Source organism: Canis lupus, chromosome 8, assembly GCF_048164855.1.
Source record: "Canis lupus baileyi chromosome 8, mCanLup2.hap1, whole genome shotgun sequence".
Taxonomy (NCBI): Eukaryota; Metazoa; Chordata; class Mammalia; order Carnivora; family Canidae; genus Canis; species Canis lupus.
Genome location: NC_132845.1, coordinates 41,231,097 through 41,248,760, shown reverse-complemented (window position 1 = coordinate 41,248,760; position 17,664 = coordinate 41,231,097). Strand labels below are relative to the sequence as shown.

The 17,664-nt window shown below is 50.9% G+C and overlaps 1 protein-coding gene across 4 annotated transcripts in view; it reads right to left on the bottom strand.

Moving 5' to 3' along the window:
- The window catches only part of SEC14L5 (SEC14 like lipid binding 5), a 41,888-nt gene that overhangs the window by 4,934 nt on the left and 19,290 nt on the right, over window positions 1–17,664 (bottom strand). For all 4 annotated transcript variants that reach the window (XM_072835658.1, XM_072835661.1, XM_072835660.1 and 1 more), the window contains 11 exons: window positions 16,716–16,844; window positions 15,861–16,056; window positions 12,579–12,691; window positions 10,241–10,430; window positions 7,798–7,886; window positions 7,635–7,705; window positions 5,568–5,739; window positions 5,281–5,415; window positions 3,898–4,032; window positions 3,152–3,379; window positions 2,064–2,242 (listed from right to left, as the gene is read on the bottom strand). In XM_072835658.1, coding sequence (XP_072691759.1) covers window positions 2,064–2,242; window positions 3,152–3,379; window positions 3,898–4,032; window positions 5,281–5,415; window positions 5,568–5,739; window positions 7,635–7,705; window positions 7,798–7,886; window positions 10,241–10,430; window positions 12,579–12,691; window positions 15,861–16,056; window positions 16,716–16,844 — 1,637 coding nt within the window. The remainder of the gene's footprint in view (window positions 1–2,063; window positions 2,243–3,151; window positions 3,380–3,897; window positions 4,033–5,280; window positions 5,416–5,567; window positions 5,740–7,634; window positions 7,706–7,797; window positions 7,887–10,240; window positions 10,431–12,578; window positions 12,692–15,860; window positions 16,057–16,715; window positions 16,845–17,664) is intronic.

Below are 17,664 nucleotides of genomic sequence, written 5' to 3'. Positions count from 1 at the left end.
CGATATGTGTGTAAGCCACCTAGGTCTCAACTCCAGTGTCACTTCCCAGGAACCCCTCCATATCTCCTGCCCATCCTGTGTCAAGCCCCTTGTCCTGTGCCCTGAAAACATGCTGTGCTGAAAATATAAAATATAAAACAAAAAAATATTTTGTTCACTTGACAGAGGGAGAGAGCGAGAGCAAGCATGATTGCTTGGCACCTCCTAGCTGTGTAACCTTGGGTGAGGACCCCAGGCTGGAATACCTTCATGGCATCCAGTACTGTTTTTGTTTTGTTTTAATTTTATTTTATTTTTTTAATTTACGATAGTCACACAGAGAGAGAGTGAGAGAGAGAGAGGCAGAGACATAGGCAGAGGGAGAAGCAGGCTCCATGCACCGGGAGCCCGACGTGGGATTCGATCCCGGGTCTCCAGGATCGCGCCCTGAGCCAAAGGCAGGTGCTAAACCGCTGCGCCACCCAGGGATCCCCAGTACTGTATTTTTTTGTTTTGTTTTGTTTTGTTTTGTTTTGTTTTAAGATCTTATTTATTTATTCATGAGAGACACAGAGAGAGGCAGAGACCCAGGCAGAGGGAGAAGCAGGCTCCCTGCAGGGAGCCCAATGCGGAACTTGATCCTAGGACCCCGGGATCACGACCAGAGCCAAAGGCAAATGCTCAACCGCTGAGCCACCCAGGTGTCCCTACAGTACTGTTCATAATTACACACATGTGTCATGTGGTCTCCTGGTCCTTGATGGTAGACCTGTGTGTCTGGACCCCGGGGATCCAGCCTACTGCCTGCCTACTGGGGACAGCCAGGGACATGCCCTTGAACTGGTTCTCTGTGAGCTGTTGAAGGTCCGGGCAGCCAGGCTGGCCCACACTGACCAGTCCAGACAGGCTGGCCAGCAGCGTCTGGCCCACCCTTCAGCCTACCTGCCCTCCTGGAGGCAGCAACCCCCAGACCCTTGTGTCTACAGTGTCTGTCTCCTGCATTGGTGCCCAGTGGCCAAAACAAGCCGTTTACCGCTGGCCCAGTATCTCCCACACTGAGCTGCATGCGCCCTTAGGATACTTGGAGCTCCACCTGCATATGGATACAGATGTGACACCTGCCAGAGCCTCAATTTGACTCCATGGTAAAGAATACAAAGGCTTCTTTTTAGAGGGGTACTAACACAGGGGTGCCTGGGTGGCTCAGTTGGTTAGGTGTCTGACTCTGGATCTCGGCTCAGGTCTTGATCTCAGGGTCATGATTTCAAGCCCCATGTTGGGCATGGAGCCTACTTAAGGAAAAAAAAAAAGAAGAGAAAAATAAGGAAACTAACACAGATACTTCATGAAGCAGGATGCAAAATCATGTTTGTTTTTAAAAGATAAAATGTAAAGCCTTGAAGAAAATGCCTACTCCATCTCCTCACTCTCTGCTCCATTTTTGCTATCAAGTGCTCACTGTATACCTCAGTGAAGGGCAGGCTTCCCCCAACCATTTCATCCTGATGACAACCCCATGACGTAGGGGTTTCAGTGGTCCCCGTTTAACAGATGGGGAGGCTGAGGCTCAGACAGCTTAAGTGACTTGCCTAAGGTCACACAGCAACCAGGAGGTGCTGGAGGTCATAACCACAACACCTCCCTGCCTCTCTGAAAGCAACGCCTGGGGAGAGGTGTCTGCGAGACACTGTTCTGCAATGTTCTAGGATGGTCCAACCCTGTTTTATGGGTTTCTAGGAGTGAGAAGAGGTCCAAATAGGAGGGCCTTGGGCTCCCCTCCCCACCACGATCTATCTGGTATGTGGGGCTTCTGTCCAAAGCTTCATTTGAAGGGGAGGTTCTGTGGCTGGAGCAGCATTTGGACATAGTGTTTGATCCGATTGCTCACACATGTACTGAACCACTGGAGAATTTTAACAATCCCAGTGCTGGAGTCCTGCCTGGATAAGGTCAAAGGCGAGTAGGGGAGGTGAATCCAATGCCCCCAGCCCAGAAGGAAGGGGCCTCAGAAGTGCTGTGAGCCTGGCCTGGAGGGAAGTAGGGGGGCCCCTCCTGCCCAAGCTCCCTACTCCAGCCCCGCCTACCTGAAGTCCTCAGATGCCAGCACCTCATAGTAGTAGAGGAGTTTGCACTTGGGACCGGGGCTATGCAGGGCCGTCAGGACGTCCTCCACACCCGGCAGGCTGCAGGCCACATTGCCAGGGGGGCTATGCATTTGCCACTGGAGCAAGTAGATGCCAGGCCACCGGGTCACATGGGAGCCCTGCAACACAGGAGCCCTGCCTGAGGCTCTGGTCCGCCTGGGGATGGGAGCCCCTTGCTAAACCAGTCCACCAGCAGGACTTCTTCCAGGGCTTCCCAAAGTCATCCTTGACCTCTCTGCTGTTACTCCTTATCTCTGGGGGCTGAGAGCCTCCCTCTGAATCTGGTGAGCGTGGAGGCCTGGGGTGAGGCTGTGGTTGCAGGACCACAAATACAGCTGGTTAAATGCCTGGATTTGGTGGGGCTTTTGTTCTGCTGCCCTGGGAGGGATTTGGGCAGGGAACTGGCAGGTTGGTTAGAGTTAGCTGAGGGCCTGGACAGTGAGACTGTGGGTGTTAGTTGTAAGAAAAGCAAGTTCAGAGAGGGCTGGGGGCGCTGGTGTGTGAGGTCAAGACAGCCTGCTGCCCAGGGACCTGTGGTGAGATCTGCTCACCAGAGCTTGTTGGCACACTGTGAGTGAGTGAGTGAGTGAGTGAGTGAGTGAGTGAGGCAGGTGTTAGAAGACTTGCAAGCTCTGGCCTCGTGGAGAATGTGAGTAGCAAGGGGGTTCATGTTCCAAGACTCATCTGAGTTCTGTCCCCAGACATGGAGCGTCTCTGCTGCATAGCTTCTGGAACTTACACATCAGAAATCACTGGGAGAGGGTGAGGGATGCAGAGTCTAGGCCTCGTGCCCAAAGGTTCTGAGTTACACTCCTGGCATGGGGCCTGGCAAAAGGGATTCTGGGGCTGGGGTTCTGGGGTCCCCAGAGTTCTGGATCTGCTCAGTCTTTTTCCCCGACTGTCCCACAGGGTCCCTGAGGTCAAAGGCCAGATCTAGTTCATCTAGTTTGGCGCTCCTGGAATAACTGGCACACAGTGAACACTCAATCCTGCGTGATGAATGACTAAATGAACAAAGGAATTCAAACCTGGATGCTCTCCCCTTCCCGGCAGACGAGAGGGGCCTCCACACGGCTATAATCCACACCTAGGACCCAGCCTTTGTCCGTCAGCTGCCCGCCAGCCCTGGCCCCAGGCTCCTGGGGGCCAGGCTTGGGCACCTGCTTGCTGTGATACAGGCTGAACACCACATCCCCTCTCAGGATGTCAAAGTCCCAGGTGATGACTGACTCCCCCTCCAGAATCTCCACTGCAACCTGCATGGGGAGGGGCACAGTCAGAGTCTGGTCTGGGATCCTACCTGGGGAGCTGGGATGGGAGGTCAGCTGCAGGAGGTACTGTGGGTACCCACCTGGGTCTCCAGTCCTCATTGTGGGGAAGATGGGCCACTGAGGCCCCAGCCTCCACTGTCTAAGAACAGCTCTGGGCAAATGGACCTGCCTCTGTCTGAAATGGCTGGGAGGTCCCACCTGTCACGGGGTGGGTGACCTACAGCCAAGGACTGACATGAGGGTACAGAAGGCCTGTCCATCTGTCATGCTCTGCATAGCCCAGTGTTTCACTGTGATCAGGCTGGGCGAGCTGTGGCTGCACCGCCCCTGTGCTTACATCCTTCCCCACTCCCATCCTGTCCCTTTGCTCCTTACAGGTTTTTCCTGAGCTCACCCTCAATGAGCCGCTGGCACAAGAACCCTTGTCTCCGGCTCTGCTTCAGGGGACCCTGACCTAAGACAACACCCCAGCCCAGTGGCCCTCCAAGGCCAGGTCCCAGCACCTCATGGGGCGCCCCTCGGAGCACGCTGGCCGACTGGTAAGTCTCTCTCCACTGCCGTAGCTGGTCCGTGTGCTCCTGTTCCTCTTCCGTCAGATAGAGGGACTTGGGGACCAGCCCTCCTTCGGGGACATTACACTGAGAGACAAAGACAAACGTGGCAGGTCAGGATCCAGCCATGACCCTGAAACTGCAGGTGTAACAGCGACCCCTTAGTGAGTAGGGTACAGGGCTTCCATGACCTCATGTGCTCTCCAGAACCACATGTAGTCGGAGCTATTATTCTGTGCACAGAGAAGGAAAATGGAAGCTCAGAGAGGTCAGGCCACTTGCCTGAGGTCCCACAACAGCAAGTGGCTGAGCCCGGGCACAAACCCATGTTTATCAGGCCCCCCCAGTCTCTTATTACCATGCTGGTCTTACAGGCCCATTTGCTAAGCATAAATCACGTATGCGTATCTCAGCAAGTGGAGACAATGGGCAAGGTTGGCAGAAATTTCTGGGAAATGCCTTTTTTTTTTTTTTACTCAGAAATCATGTAAGGTTGGAGTTTGGTGTTCTGTTACAGAAGGAAGAGGGGCCTGGCCTCCTGTAGCCAGATGAGAGATGACAGTTGTGACGCAAGGTCACCCATTCCTGTGTCATCTCACCCCCAGGGGGAGGCAGTAAAAGGGGTCTGTGGCTGCCCCTCCCTGAAGTAGTTGGCCGATCTTTCCACTCCGTGGGACTGTGGGTTGGGAATAAATCCCTTTGGGCACACCAGCTCCATGGTCCAGGCCACTGGGATGTTTGAGTCACCTCTCCTGGCAGCAGAGGGCGCAAAGTCAGCAGGTGAACTCTGACGGCCGCCTAGCAACACACTGAATGGGGAATAGCAAGGTAAACCTTTGACAGGCCTGGTCTCTGGGCTTCCAGAAACTTCCACGTGAATCACTGTGCCTGAAAGAATCAAGGTCAGGCCCCTCCTTTGGAGAGGACTCACCTCTCTTTGCAGCAGCTTCTTTTTAAAGATTTTAGTTATTTATTCCTGAGAGACACACAGAGAGAGGCAGAGACACAGGCAGAGGGAGAAGCAGGCTCCATGCAGGGAGCCCGATGCAGGACTCGATCCCAGGACCCCGGGATCACACCCTGAGCCAAAGGCAGAGACGCTCAACCGCTGAGCCACCCAAGCGTCCCTTTGCAGCAGCTTCTAAAACAAACCCTGCCCTCCCGAGAGAGAGAGAGAGAGAGAGAGAGAGAGAGAGAGAACGCATGGCCTCTCCAGGTCTCAGCCCCCCCAACGCCGGCCGGCCCCACTCCAGCCCCACCGGACCTCTGCAGCCCGGCCCAGCCATCTCTGCTCCTCCCAAGGCCACAGCCCAGGGCTTGCACCCGCACACTCACCACACAGTCTCCCCCAAGGAAGTCGGGGATCACGTCTCTGTCCAGGTAGTCCACGAGGCCTCCGGGGCCCTGGTAATTGCTGCCACTGTAGATGAGGAATTTCTGCCTGGTGTTCTCGTTGATAAAGGGGCTGATCTGAAGTGAGGGAGAGGAGACAGGATGGAAAGGCTTTGTTTGTTTTATATCGAGATGTCATTCACAGGACAACCATTTTATTATTTAAGTTTTCGTTTATTGAAGTAATGTCTACGCCCAACGCGGGGCTCGGACCCATGACCCACTCTCACCAGCGTCCAGAGCACCGGGAAGACACGAGGGGCTCGCACGATGAGCAACCGGCCCAGGGTCTCAGGGTAATTGTCCTCGACCACCTCGATCATGCGCAGCAGGGCCTTCACCCCCGGCCGCCACAGGTGCCGCATGTTGAGACCCTCCAAGTCCACCAGGCAGGTCCAGGAGCTGCAGCAGAGACAGGCCACTCACTGCGGCTTGCTCTGCCATTGCCCAGGGCCCCTGACCCCCTGGGGGGGGCGGGGACTCCGAGGCTGGCAGACAGGAATGGACAGGGAGGCTCAGGAAGCAGGGCTGGGAGTAGAGGGGCAGGAGCCATGGGACACTCTCGTGGATCCTACCACCCCTGACCCTTGGCTGGGGAGGCCCTGCGGTGAGGAGGTTCGGTGTGTGGCCTCTGAGGCTAGGCACCTGAATTCAGGTGTCACCTCCATCCCCGAGAGCTGGGTGACACGGGCAACTTCCTCATCAAGACAGTGGCCGTAAAAAAAAAAAAAAAAAAAGACAGTGGCCGTAACAGTAAGAGTCCCCATCTCAAGTAGTTGTTAGGGTTAAATGAGATAGTATGTATAAAGCTCTCTGTGGGGACAGGCCATAGCTCGCACTCGGAAAGCGGGTTTTGCTACCAGATGGTGAAAAGGGGGGTGCCTGGGTGGATCAGTGGTTTGGTGCCTGCCTTTGGCCCAGAGAATGATCCTGGAGTCCCAGGATCGAGTACCACTTCGAGCTCCCTGCATGGAGCCTGCTTCTCCCTCTGCCTGTGTCTCTGCCTCTCTCTCTGTCTCTCATGAATAAATAAATACAATCTTAAAAAAACAAACAAACAAACAAACAGATGGTGAGAAGGGGCCGACTGCGGGAGAAGCGCTGGCACGCATTCCCGAGCCTCAGGTGGCCTGGACTCAAATCCCAGCTCTGCCGCTTGCCTTGCGGCTTTGGCCAAGTTCCTGAACCTCCCTGCGCCTCCACGTTATTAATACTGATTCATTAGGGAAATGAGCGATATACTAGAGCGGCTAGTCCCCCCGCAGCCCCTTCCTCCAGCCCGCGCTGCGAGGAGTCCCTCGTGACACCCTGTCATCTGAGCCCTCTCCCGTGACCTCCACTTCTGATCAGGACCCTGAGTGGTCGACTTCCCCACCCCAACCAATGCATGTCCCCTTAGGAAAACTCCAAAAACAAAGGAACTGGGCAGCCCCAGTGGCTCAGCGGTTTAGCGCCGCCTTCAGCCCAGGGCCTGATCCTTGAGACCCAGGATCGAGTTCCGCATCCGGCTCCCTGCATGGAGCCTGCTTCTCCCTCTGCCTGTGTCTCTGCCTCTCTCTGTGTGTCTCTCACGAATAAATAAATAAATAATCTTAAAAAAAAAAAAGGCAAAGGAACTTAATTTTCCCAAAGATCAGGCTGCTCTGGAATAAGAAGCTGCAGCCTCAGGACGCGCCTGGACTGGACAAGGACAACAGGAATCCGGGATTTCAGAAGCGCCCACTGCGGAGTGTTAACACGCGCATCTGTGGGGCCCTCAACGGTCGTTGTCCCTGATCCACACAGAACCCCCGGGACTGGTGATGTTGTCCCCACATGACAGATGAGCGAGCTACAGTTCAGGAAGCTTCAGTACACCGCAAGTGCTCATGTGGGAAACTGAGTTCCGGCAGAGGAGTGGGGGTTACTGGATGTGCAGAGACACCTGCGAGTCCACCTGCCTGGAAGACAGAGTCAAGGTGGTGCTTGGGGGTGGGGGGCGCAGAGCTGCCTCGGAAAGCAAGGTCCACGGGGCGATGTGGCACAGGGGATAACGTCCTGGAGCCCGAAGCGGACAGGAGCAGATTCAAATCTCGGCGCTGCCACTTACCCACTTAGCAGCAGCCTTGGCTGAGCATCTGAGCCTCAGTCTCCCCACAGGAACAAGAACAGTCCCTGCCTCACAGGATCATTGTAAGAATTCAGTGAGGACCTTTCTGTAAAGTACCCAGCATGCTGGCCGGCCCAGCGTCTATGCCCAATGGACCTTTGCTGTTTTCACTATTTCAGGGGAATTGGCTCCTGGCGGGGGTTCTTGCCTGATAGGACGGCCAAACTGCTTTGTGTTCCCTTCACATCTCTTCTGTCCTTCCTCGTTAACAGAAAGAACCTGGAAAGCAGAGAATATGCTGGCAAACGTGCACTTGGCTGCTCCACCCACGGGCAGCCCTGGGATCCAGGGAGCGGGGGACCCCGACTCACATGCTTCAGCAGAGCCTCCTCCCCCACGGCCTTCATCAAGCCTTTGGTGTCCATATGGCCCAGGCGCAGGATATAGAGGGGGCGGCCGTCTTTGTAGGCGAGGAGGCCGAGCAAAGAGAAGGGACATTATTTCAGGGGTGCTGGTGAGAGGGCAGGCCCAAACCTCTCCTCAGAGAAGGCTCCTATGGCTCAGCCCACCCCTCCCGTCCACATATTTACGAATACGGATTTACATCGCAGAGGAAACTGGGTGAGGGGCATGCAGCAACTCTCTACATGACCTTAGCCACTGTTCTGAAAACTTGTCCTAAAACTGAATGTTTATTTTAAAGCTTTTTTTTTTTAAGATATGAACCATTTTATGAAGGAGTTTGGAGAGAGTGGATAATGTTGGCTCTTTGCTTGCTGTCAACTAAAGCAAATAGGAAAAAGAAGGAAGTATCTACTAATACAGTCGATTCTTATTATTCAGGGTAGTGATGTTTTGGGTTTTTTTTTTTTAACATTTTATTTGTTTGAGAGAAAGAGAGAGAGCACAAGCAAGGGGCAGGGAGAGGGAGAAGCTCAGCAGGGAGTCTGACACAGAGCTCGGTCCCAGGACCCCGGGATCATGACCTGAGCTGAAGGCAGATGCTTCACCGACTGACCCCCCCAGGCACCCCGATAGTGATTGTTTTCTAAAAGTTACCTAGAACACTGAATTTGGGGAATAATGATGCATCCCTTCAAAGGAAAAATATGGAGTAAGGTCTCTAAGAGCCTCTAGACATAACATTTTTGTCAACTGATCAATACATAACCTTGTCCTGTGTGTGTTTCTATTTAAGGACACCTTATGGAGTACATACATGTACTGTTGATTCATCAGCATCAAGCCAAAACAAAAAAAAGAAAACAAAGACAAAAAATCTATTGAACAAGCAGCACCACACTCAAGCCCAGTTGAAGCTTAACTAACACACACATTTCCTCCATGAGACACATCACAGCCTTCTTGTGCTTGGGAACACCAGCCAGCACTTCCACACTTCGCCTGGGGGCCATTCTAAAGAGCAAAATCACACACACACACACAACCACAAAAATGCAAAAAAAAAAAAAAAAAAAAAAAGTAGTGGGGGCACCTGGATGGCTCAGTTGGTTAAGCGTCTCGTCTGCCTTCAGCTCAGGTCATAATCTCGAGGATCTGGGATCCAGCGCCTCATCGGGCTCCCTGCTCAGCCAGGAGCCTGCTCCTCCCTCTGCCCCTGCCTGCCTCCCTCCCCTGCTTGTGTTCTTTCTCTCCTTCTGTCGAATAAATAAATAAAATCTTTAAAAAAAAACAAAGTAGTACTAAATGGACTTTAAAAAGGACTCTTGTTAACTGTTAACATGTAAGAGCTGAAACAAAAAGGCAGAGGGACATCTTGTTCAATCACAGCTGGGGGACACGCAGGTCGGACAACTGATTTTTTACCACTCTGTCCACATTTGTAATTGATCGGAGAAGCACCCTGAGTATTGACTTGGGAGGGGGGGTTACAAATAAATTTTAGTGAGTAGGCAAATTCACAAATATGGAACCCATGAATAACGAGGAGTGACTGTATATTAAAATAAAGTGCTCCAACCGGCTCTTCAGGAGAGTCAAGCACTCACCCTAATCAATAGATATGAATTTTTACATAAAGGGCATTGAAAAGCATAATGGGCGCCGGCGTGAAGGGCAGCTTAGTAAGAAACAAAGAGAAGTTATTTGTCGTGAGTTGAATAGCCTCCTCTGAAAGTTCATGTGCACCCAGAACCTCTGTATGTGACCGCATTTGGAAATAGTCTCCAGATGAAATTAGTTAAGGACCCTGAGATGAAATCCTACTGGATCAGTGGGGGCCTTAAATCCAGTGACCTGGGGTCTTCGTAAGAAGAGGAGAGGACACAGAGGGGCACCCAGACGGAAGCCATGTGAAGACAGGCAGAGATTGGGGTGCTGTGGCAACAAGCCAAGGAAGGCCTGGAGCCACCGGGACCTGGAGGAGGCGGACAGAGGTTCTCCCCTAGAGCACTGCAGGGAGCGTGGCCCTGCCCACACCTTGATTTAGGGCTTCTGCCTCCAGAACTATGAGAAGATACATCTCTGTTGCCTCAAGCCACCCAGTTTGTGGTAATTTGCTATAGCAATCCCGGAGCACAAACGCATACTCGTGCAGCCCTTAGGTGTGCGATCCCAGTGATCAAAAGCAAGGGTGGGCTAACGCTGCCACTGCGTGAGAAATGCCATTTTGAGCTCAGATGTCCATTCCAGCCCTACCTTCCTCATGGCTGAGTGAACCCCAAGGGCATCTCCAGATGCCCAGATGAGTCCAAGGGGAAAAAATACTAAGATGCCAACATGAAAAGTGGCCTCCAAAGCGCCTTTGGAAGTGACCAAAGTTTGCCTGTGCATTCTGTAGGTAAAGGGACGCACCTATGTCCTGGTAGTGCCAGCCGCCAGCATAGAATTCCTCCAGGAGGGCAGGGGGTCGCCAGGTCTGAAGGAGCAGATCCACCTGGTGCTGCTTTCGCCAGCTCAAGGACTGGCATAGCATCTCCCGGGCTTTGTCCAGGTGGAAGTCCCGAGCCCGCAGGAACCGAAGGATGTGCTCATCTTTGGGAATCTAAGAGAAGGAGAAAGCCTGTGGAATGGTGTTCCCTAACCCAGCCCACAAAATTATGGAAAACGAGTCTCCTGTCTTATCTGCAAAATACTTACTGGGAGAAGGACCATACGGTTAACCACGATGCTGTCAAGGGTGAGCTGTGGTGAATATCTGTGAGTTTTGGCTGCCAGACGTTCCTCCCTTCTCACGTATCTCTTTTCTTTTGGGGGAGCTGCCTTTCCTCCCCACGCCCCAACACCAGTCCTGGTTTTACCCGGTGTGGCCACTCAGCATGTGTCCACTCCCATGGTCTCGGCGGTGGCACAACCCAATCAGAGCACTCAGACAATTTAAATCAGAAGAATGGATCCTGAACCCCTTGCTCTGCAGTGACAGAGGTGAGCCTGCAAGCTACCAGGGCAGCCACAGCTCCAAGCTCAACAGGGCAGGGAGTCTGATGGGGATGCAGCAGAGAACTAAACAGATACAAGAGCTCGGGAGTCCCGACTGTGTGTGAGTCCTGGTTCAGGACACCCCTGAGACAGGTTGCGTGGCCCCTTGTGCTAGACTCAATGACATCTCTTCAAAATTCACGTCCACTCAGAACCTCAGAATGGGACCTTATTTGGAAGTGAATCTATATTGATATAATTAGCTAAAATGAGGTCACGCTGGAGGTGGGCCCTCTACTCCAGGAGGGGAATTTGGATACACACACAGGATGCACAGAGAGAAGGCGGCCACGTGATGACGGAGCCAGGACTGGAGTGCCACATCGACAAGCCAAGGACCGATGGCAGCCACCAGGAGCCAGGAGGGAGGAGGCATGGCTCAGATTCTCCCTCAGAGCCTCCAGAAGGAACCAACCCTGCCCACGCCTTGATTTCAGACTCTGGCCTCCAGAACTGTGAGAATAAGTTTCTGTTGTTTTGAGCCACTCAGTTTGTAGCATTTTCTTTCAGCAGCCCTGGAAAATTAATACACCCCGCTCAACAGTTCCATGAGCCAATAAATATTCCTCTCTTTATTTCTTTGCCTTGACTCAAGCTGCATTCCTTTTTTTTTTTTTTTTTAAGATTTCATTTATTTACTCATGAAAAACAGAGAGAGAGGCAGAGAGACACAGGCAGAGGGAGAAGCAGGCTCTCTGCGGGGAGCCCGATGTGGGACTTGATCCCGGGTCTCCAGGATCACGCCCTGAGCCGAAGGCAGAGGCTCCACCACTGAGCCGCCCAGGTGCCCTCAAGCTGCGTTCCTACCACACGTAATGCAGAGTCTAACTGATACACTGAGGTGACAAGCTAAGACCCTGCCAACTCTCCTTCCTTCCCTCAGGCAAATATCAACAGGCAGGGAAACCCAGCCCCAATTAAAGCTCCTCTTTCCTGCTCATACTGAGCCAGACACAACTCTAGGCACCTTATGTGGACTGTCCCTTGTAATTCACTCCAGATGGCATGTGCTAGCATTATCCCCCTTTCACAGATGAGAAAACAGGGGGCAGACAGGTTAAATCACAGCCCAACATGAAACTACCTCCCTTGTCTGCCCCCCCGACCCCGCCCCACCACAGCATGAGGAAAGAACTTCAAGCTCAAGTTCCTATTCAACAAAGGTGAAGGGCAAGTCCATGCTTGGGACCTACATGCACGATGAACATGCATGTTATGGGGCTTAGAGCCTGGAGCCACTTTTGGTTGTCACAAATGGGGGAGAAGAGCTCCTGGCATCTAGTGGTGGTGGCCAGGATGCTGCTCGGCACCCTACAGGGCACAGGACAGCCCCACCCCATAAAGAACTGTCTAGTTTCAAATGTCAACAGAGCAGAGGATGAGAAACCCCACGATCAGTGGTACGCACGGCGTGCATTATAGATACGTGAGACAATATATATAAAAAGAAGGCAAAATAGGGGAGCCGGGTGATGGGCACTTGAAGTAATGAGCCCTGGGTGTTGTATGCAACTGACGAAGCCTGAATTCTACCTCTGAAACTAATAATACAGTTATATGTTCATTTAATTGAATTTAAAGAGAAGAGAAGGCAAAATAGAAGTTTCCAGGATTGCTAATTACATCAGCTTATTTACCTGCCCCCTGCCCCCATGCCTGAGGTGAGTAGCCATCATTGGATGTGTTCTCTCATAGATCCCAGCTCTGCACCCACCTTGCCTTTGTGGGTCTCCTGCAACCAGCGCCGAAGCTGGATCAAGCAGCTCTCCTGCACAGGCGTGAGACGGCCCAGGTACCTCTCAATGTAGTCTGCATCCAGCTTGTCCCCTGCAGGAGAAGATGAGGAGTTCAGGACCAGAGGGCAACGCCACTCTCCTCACCAGGCGGTCTACCCTTTCTGGAACCCTCACCTTACTGGCCGCCTCGGATCTGAAACGTGGAGTACAGTGGCCCTTTCACCAAAGAGCAGCCGTGTGGGCTCCACATGCTCTGGTCTTGCTGACCCATTTCTGAGGTGATTCTGAAAACTCAGGGTGGGGCCAGCCCGGATCTCACTGAGGCAAGTGATTTGTCCTTTGACCCTTGGAAATCAAGGTAATTCCCATCCCCTGGAGCTGTCCTGCCCTCTGAAGATTATTAATGATATGTGTTCATGTTTCTAGACATGCATCATCTCAGTGAGCTCTCCCAACACCCCTGTGAGGCAAACACACTACTGTCCCCACTTCACAGAAGACAAAACTGAGGTCAAGAGAAATTAAGTTGCAAGTGAGTGCATGCGGTGCACCCAGCTTAAAAGAGATGGTATATAAATACGATTCCTTTTGCCTTCCCACTTCCCGGCCCCCTTGTGGGTCTGAGGCTTTTCTTAGACAGAGCCCTGACCCCAAAATACAGCCCGGGAGCTGCACAGAGCATTCCAAGTGTTCAGTTCCATCCTACACGATTGGGCTGTTTGGGGTCAGCGTGTGCAGGCATTCAGAGGCTAGGTTCCCACCTGAGGTCCCGGCACCCACTCTTAACTATTGGGGTGGCAGGTGCTGGTGTGGTGAGGCTCATAAGCATGTTAGCATCTCAGCAGTGGGCAGACGGCCCACAAAGAGCAGCCCCCATGGGCACAGCTCGTTTTTTGTGTGCACAATAAGAACATAAATGGAATGTGTGCACGTCCAGCAGCAGGACCCAGACCCAATGGTTCCCTCTAAAACAAACAAACAAAAAAAGTCCAGGCCTGGAGATCAGTAGGCATCTGGGTAAACAGAGGCAGGAGAGATGCTGGTGGGGTAGGGAGCATCCAGACCCCAAAACACCTCAGAGTGGTCAGAAGTGGACATGCTGGAAGACAGGAAGGGGGTATGGAGAGGATGAGGGAGAAAGCACGAGGGAGGCAGGAGATACCAGCCTCCTTCCGGCCTCTATGCAGCTGTGAAGGTCCCTTTCTCCTGAGCACAAAGGCACAGTGATCCACAGCAGGGCGGAAGGGGCATGACTCTGCCTCTTGCCAGCCTTCCTGAGCACCGGCCCTGCTGGTGGACAGAGCAGACGGAGAAGGAAGGACAAGCCTGATACAAAATGAGGGGGGCAGAGGGCATGACCACCCGGCAGTGTGCACAAGAAGGGGCAGAGTTTTAATTTTTAAAATATTTTAAAGTGCACGTACCACAGCAGCCAGCTAGTGCATGTAGTTGGTACAGAGTAAGTACTCGTTGAACGAATGAATTTTGTTCTCCCCAAACACTGCCCCTGATGTAGTAGTGGTTCCATGGCGTTGTCTCCAAGAAAGCCAAGCCCTACACTTCAGTGGCTCCAGAGGAAAAACCGAATCATCATGAGCACACATGCATATGGTTAAAACTGAATTCATGGGGTATGTATAGTTTTGTGTCCTAGGGTTGGTTTTTTATTTTTCTAATTTTAACATTAAACTGTGAGCATTTCCCATGTCAACTAAAATCTAAAATATGACAAAAGGCTAATTGCCTTCAATGCAAAGAGCTCTTACAAAGCAGTAAGAAATCAATGGGCAAATAGGAAAATAGACACAGTTCAAGAACAGAGATTCACAGAAAAGCAATACAGAGTCACTAAGCACAAGAAAATAATATTTGGCCCCACTCACCTACCAGTGGTCTCTTTTTGCTTTCAGTTTATTTTTAACAATTAATTTTTTTATTTGTGAGAGCAAACTCATGAGCAAGTGAGGCGGGTGGCGGTGCAGAGAGGCAGAGGGACATGACATGGGGCTCGATCCCAGGACCCTGAGATCATGACCTCAGCTGAAGGCAGACGCTTAACTGATTGAGCCACCCAGGCACCCGTCAGTTTAAAACATTTAATAATAGTCTTGTGGGGAGCTGGCATGGCGTCAGGAACAGACGCAGCTACATACCTTTGGTGGGAACACTGGTTAGTACAACCTCTTTGCAGGCCTAATTGGTAAATCTGCCAAAATTTCAGCTGCATATAATCTTTGACCCAGCAATTCTACTTTAAAAATTTTATGCTACATATATACTCATACAAATATAAAAACCTTAGGTACAAAGATATACATATTATTTATATTTTTAAAAAAATGAGAACCGGGGCACCTGGTTCTCAGGTGGCTCAGTTGGTTAAGCACCTGCCTTCAGCTCAGGTCATGATCTTAGGGTCCTGGGTTTGAGCCTCGGGTTGGGGAGCCTGCTTATCCCTCTCCCTCTGCTTTTCCTCCTGCTTATGCCTGTTCTCTCTCTCTCTCTAATAAATAAATAAATAAAATATTTTAAAAAATAAAAATAAAAAACCGAGGGCCTAAATGTCCATCAATGGAAGATTAGCTAAATTAACTGAAAATAACCAATAATCACTAAATGTTTATCAGTAAATAAGTTATGGTATCACCACACCATGAAATACTGCAAAGTGCTAAGACAAATGCAGTGATACAGAAAGCTGTTCAAGCAACATTGGTAAATGAAAATAAGCAAAACATCAAGTAGAATGTATAACATGCTCTCATTCATTCAACATAAACTGTACACATGTGCATGCCTGTATACACGTGTGTGTGTACATGTTACATACATATAGATGCCTAGATAGTTCAGGAAATACAAACACATGCCTCAAGGCAGAAGAAAGGAGTCTTATTTCCTAAATTTACATCTTCCAAGAAGTTTGAATTTTTTTTCTACCATCATTGTGCATTACTCATATAATTAAAAATAGTATTAAAACCAGAGAAAAGGGCAGCCCTCAGGCACCAGATCAGATCAATTCCTGATTTAGAAATAAACCAGTTCTGGCTCTTGGGCTGGAAAGAAGAGAGGATGAAGCAGCAGGAAAGGGAGGAAGCTGAGTCATTCCAGGTCCCAGACCCACTCCCAAGGGGATGCGCAGCAATTCTCCCCCCACAGAGTGAGCAAACCTTAAGGGGGCTTCCAGGGACTGGGTGGTTGGGGGTGGGGGTCAAGGACATGGACCCAGCCAGCTGGCCTGAGCCGCAGGGACCTACCGTCTGTAATGACTGTCTCAGGAGCAGGACCTGGGCCGCCGCTGCAGGGCCTGTCAGCCTCCAGGGAGCCAGGATCCCTCGGCCCAGCCTGGGAGCGGGCGTCCTCCTCGCGGACGGGGGCAGGTGTCCACCGGGGAATGTGAGAGGTGCCCTGGGAGATGAGCTCGTTCAGGTAATGCTCAATCACCTCCTTCCCCTGGAAGCCAGAGAGACCAGAGGCACATGAGCACCAGAGCAGGATAGTGGGGTAACCGCGTCAGCCTGGGAGTCACCCCCACCTGGCCGCAGTCCCAACCCTGACATGTGGCTATTGAGCAGTTGAAATGCTGCTGGTCTGAAGGGAGATGTGCTGTGTCAAATATGAGCTGCATTTCCAAGAGTTTATACAGAACAAAAAATGTAAAATAACTCATTAATAATTTTTCTGTGGATAACACATTGGATAAAATATCTTGCTAAAGTGAGTTTCACCTGTTTCATTATATGGAAAGTCTTCCATACTCAGTGATGGGCTGGAGATCTTTACACAGCAACCTTTTTAACCAGGAGAAAGCATCCCAGAAAGCCCTCCCTCTGTCCAGAGTTTATCACACAAGCCCCAGACATCAGGGAGCATCAGGATAATATTATGGTGCCTCCAATATGGGCTGAGTAGTTTCCACTTATCTTGTGTGTTATGGTCATTATTCGGACACCCATTCTATGGATGAGAAGACTGAGGCCAAGGAAGGTGAAGGATCGATCTTGCCCAATGTCACTTGGGTTGTCAGGTGACAAAGTGGGTTCTGAGCCAGGACAGCAGGCTCTGAGGTCTATGTACCTTCCTTCTGGTGACTGACGGAGCCCACCCCTTACCCTCTTGACGTTGGCTGTGTACTGCTTCATGGCAAGCTTCTCTAGGGCACTTTCGAAGCCAAAAAAGGACCGGATGTCGAGTGAGGCAGATTGCTCAAAGCACGTCCACTCTTCATTCTCAGGGTGGACCTGAAAGCCAGGCAGGGGTGATGACAAGGTCTCAGTGCAGGGGACGTCACGCCCTCCCCCGGGGGCTCTCTTGGTGATGTGGGCCTAGCCAGAGCATGCAACGGACAGCATCTCACAGCCTGGCAACACCGGAGGGTGGGGGCAGCGGCCCTGCTCAGAGAACAGTTCGAAGTGTTAGAAAACAAAGAGCCTTCTCTTGAAGGGACCAGAGAAAGTGGGTCTGGTATCTGCATGCCTCTCCCTTAAAAACTGTTATATAAATAAATATGTATATAAAAAAATAAAAAATTAAAAAATTGTATAATGATATATTTAAATGAGTAACATATTTGATATATAATTATATATAAGCAAGTTATGCATTAACTAGTATATATTTTAGATATATATTTTGAAGTACTTATTATATATATTTTTATATTATTATATATTATTATATTTATTTTTATTTATTATATTATGTTAATATATTTACTTTTATTTACATATACTATTTATTAAAATTAACATATATATAAGCAAGGACAAACTTGGTTGACACAGCTACTATGCAGACCCAGGGTGTGTACTTCACAAACATGGGGGCAGAAGCATTACTGTGGGCAGAAGGAGTCTGTTAAATATGCAGATGCCTGAGCCAAATGGGTCCAGTGTGGAGCCTGGAAACCTGCAATTCCCAAGTAGCCTTGGTGATGCTGATTCAGCTACTGGCCAAACTCACTCTCAGAAATATTGCCCTAAAAGTGACTTATTAAAAAACTGCCACCCACACTTTCGTACAGGTAAACATCTGAACATCCTGGGCCCAGCTGCCAGAAGG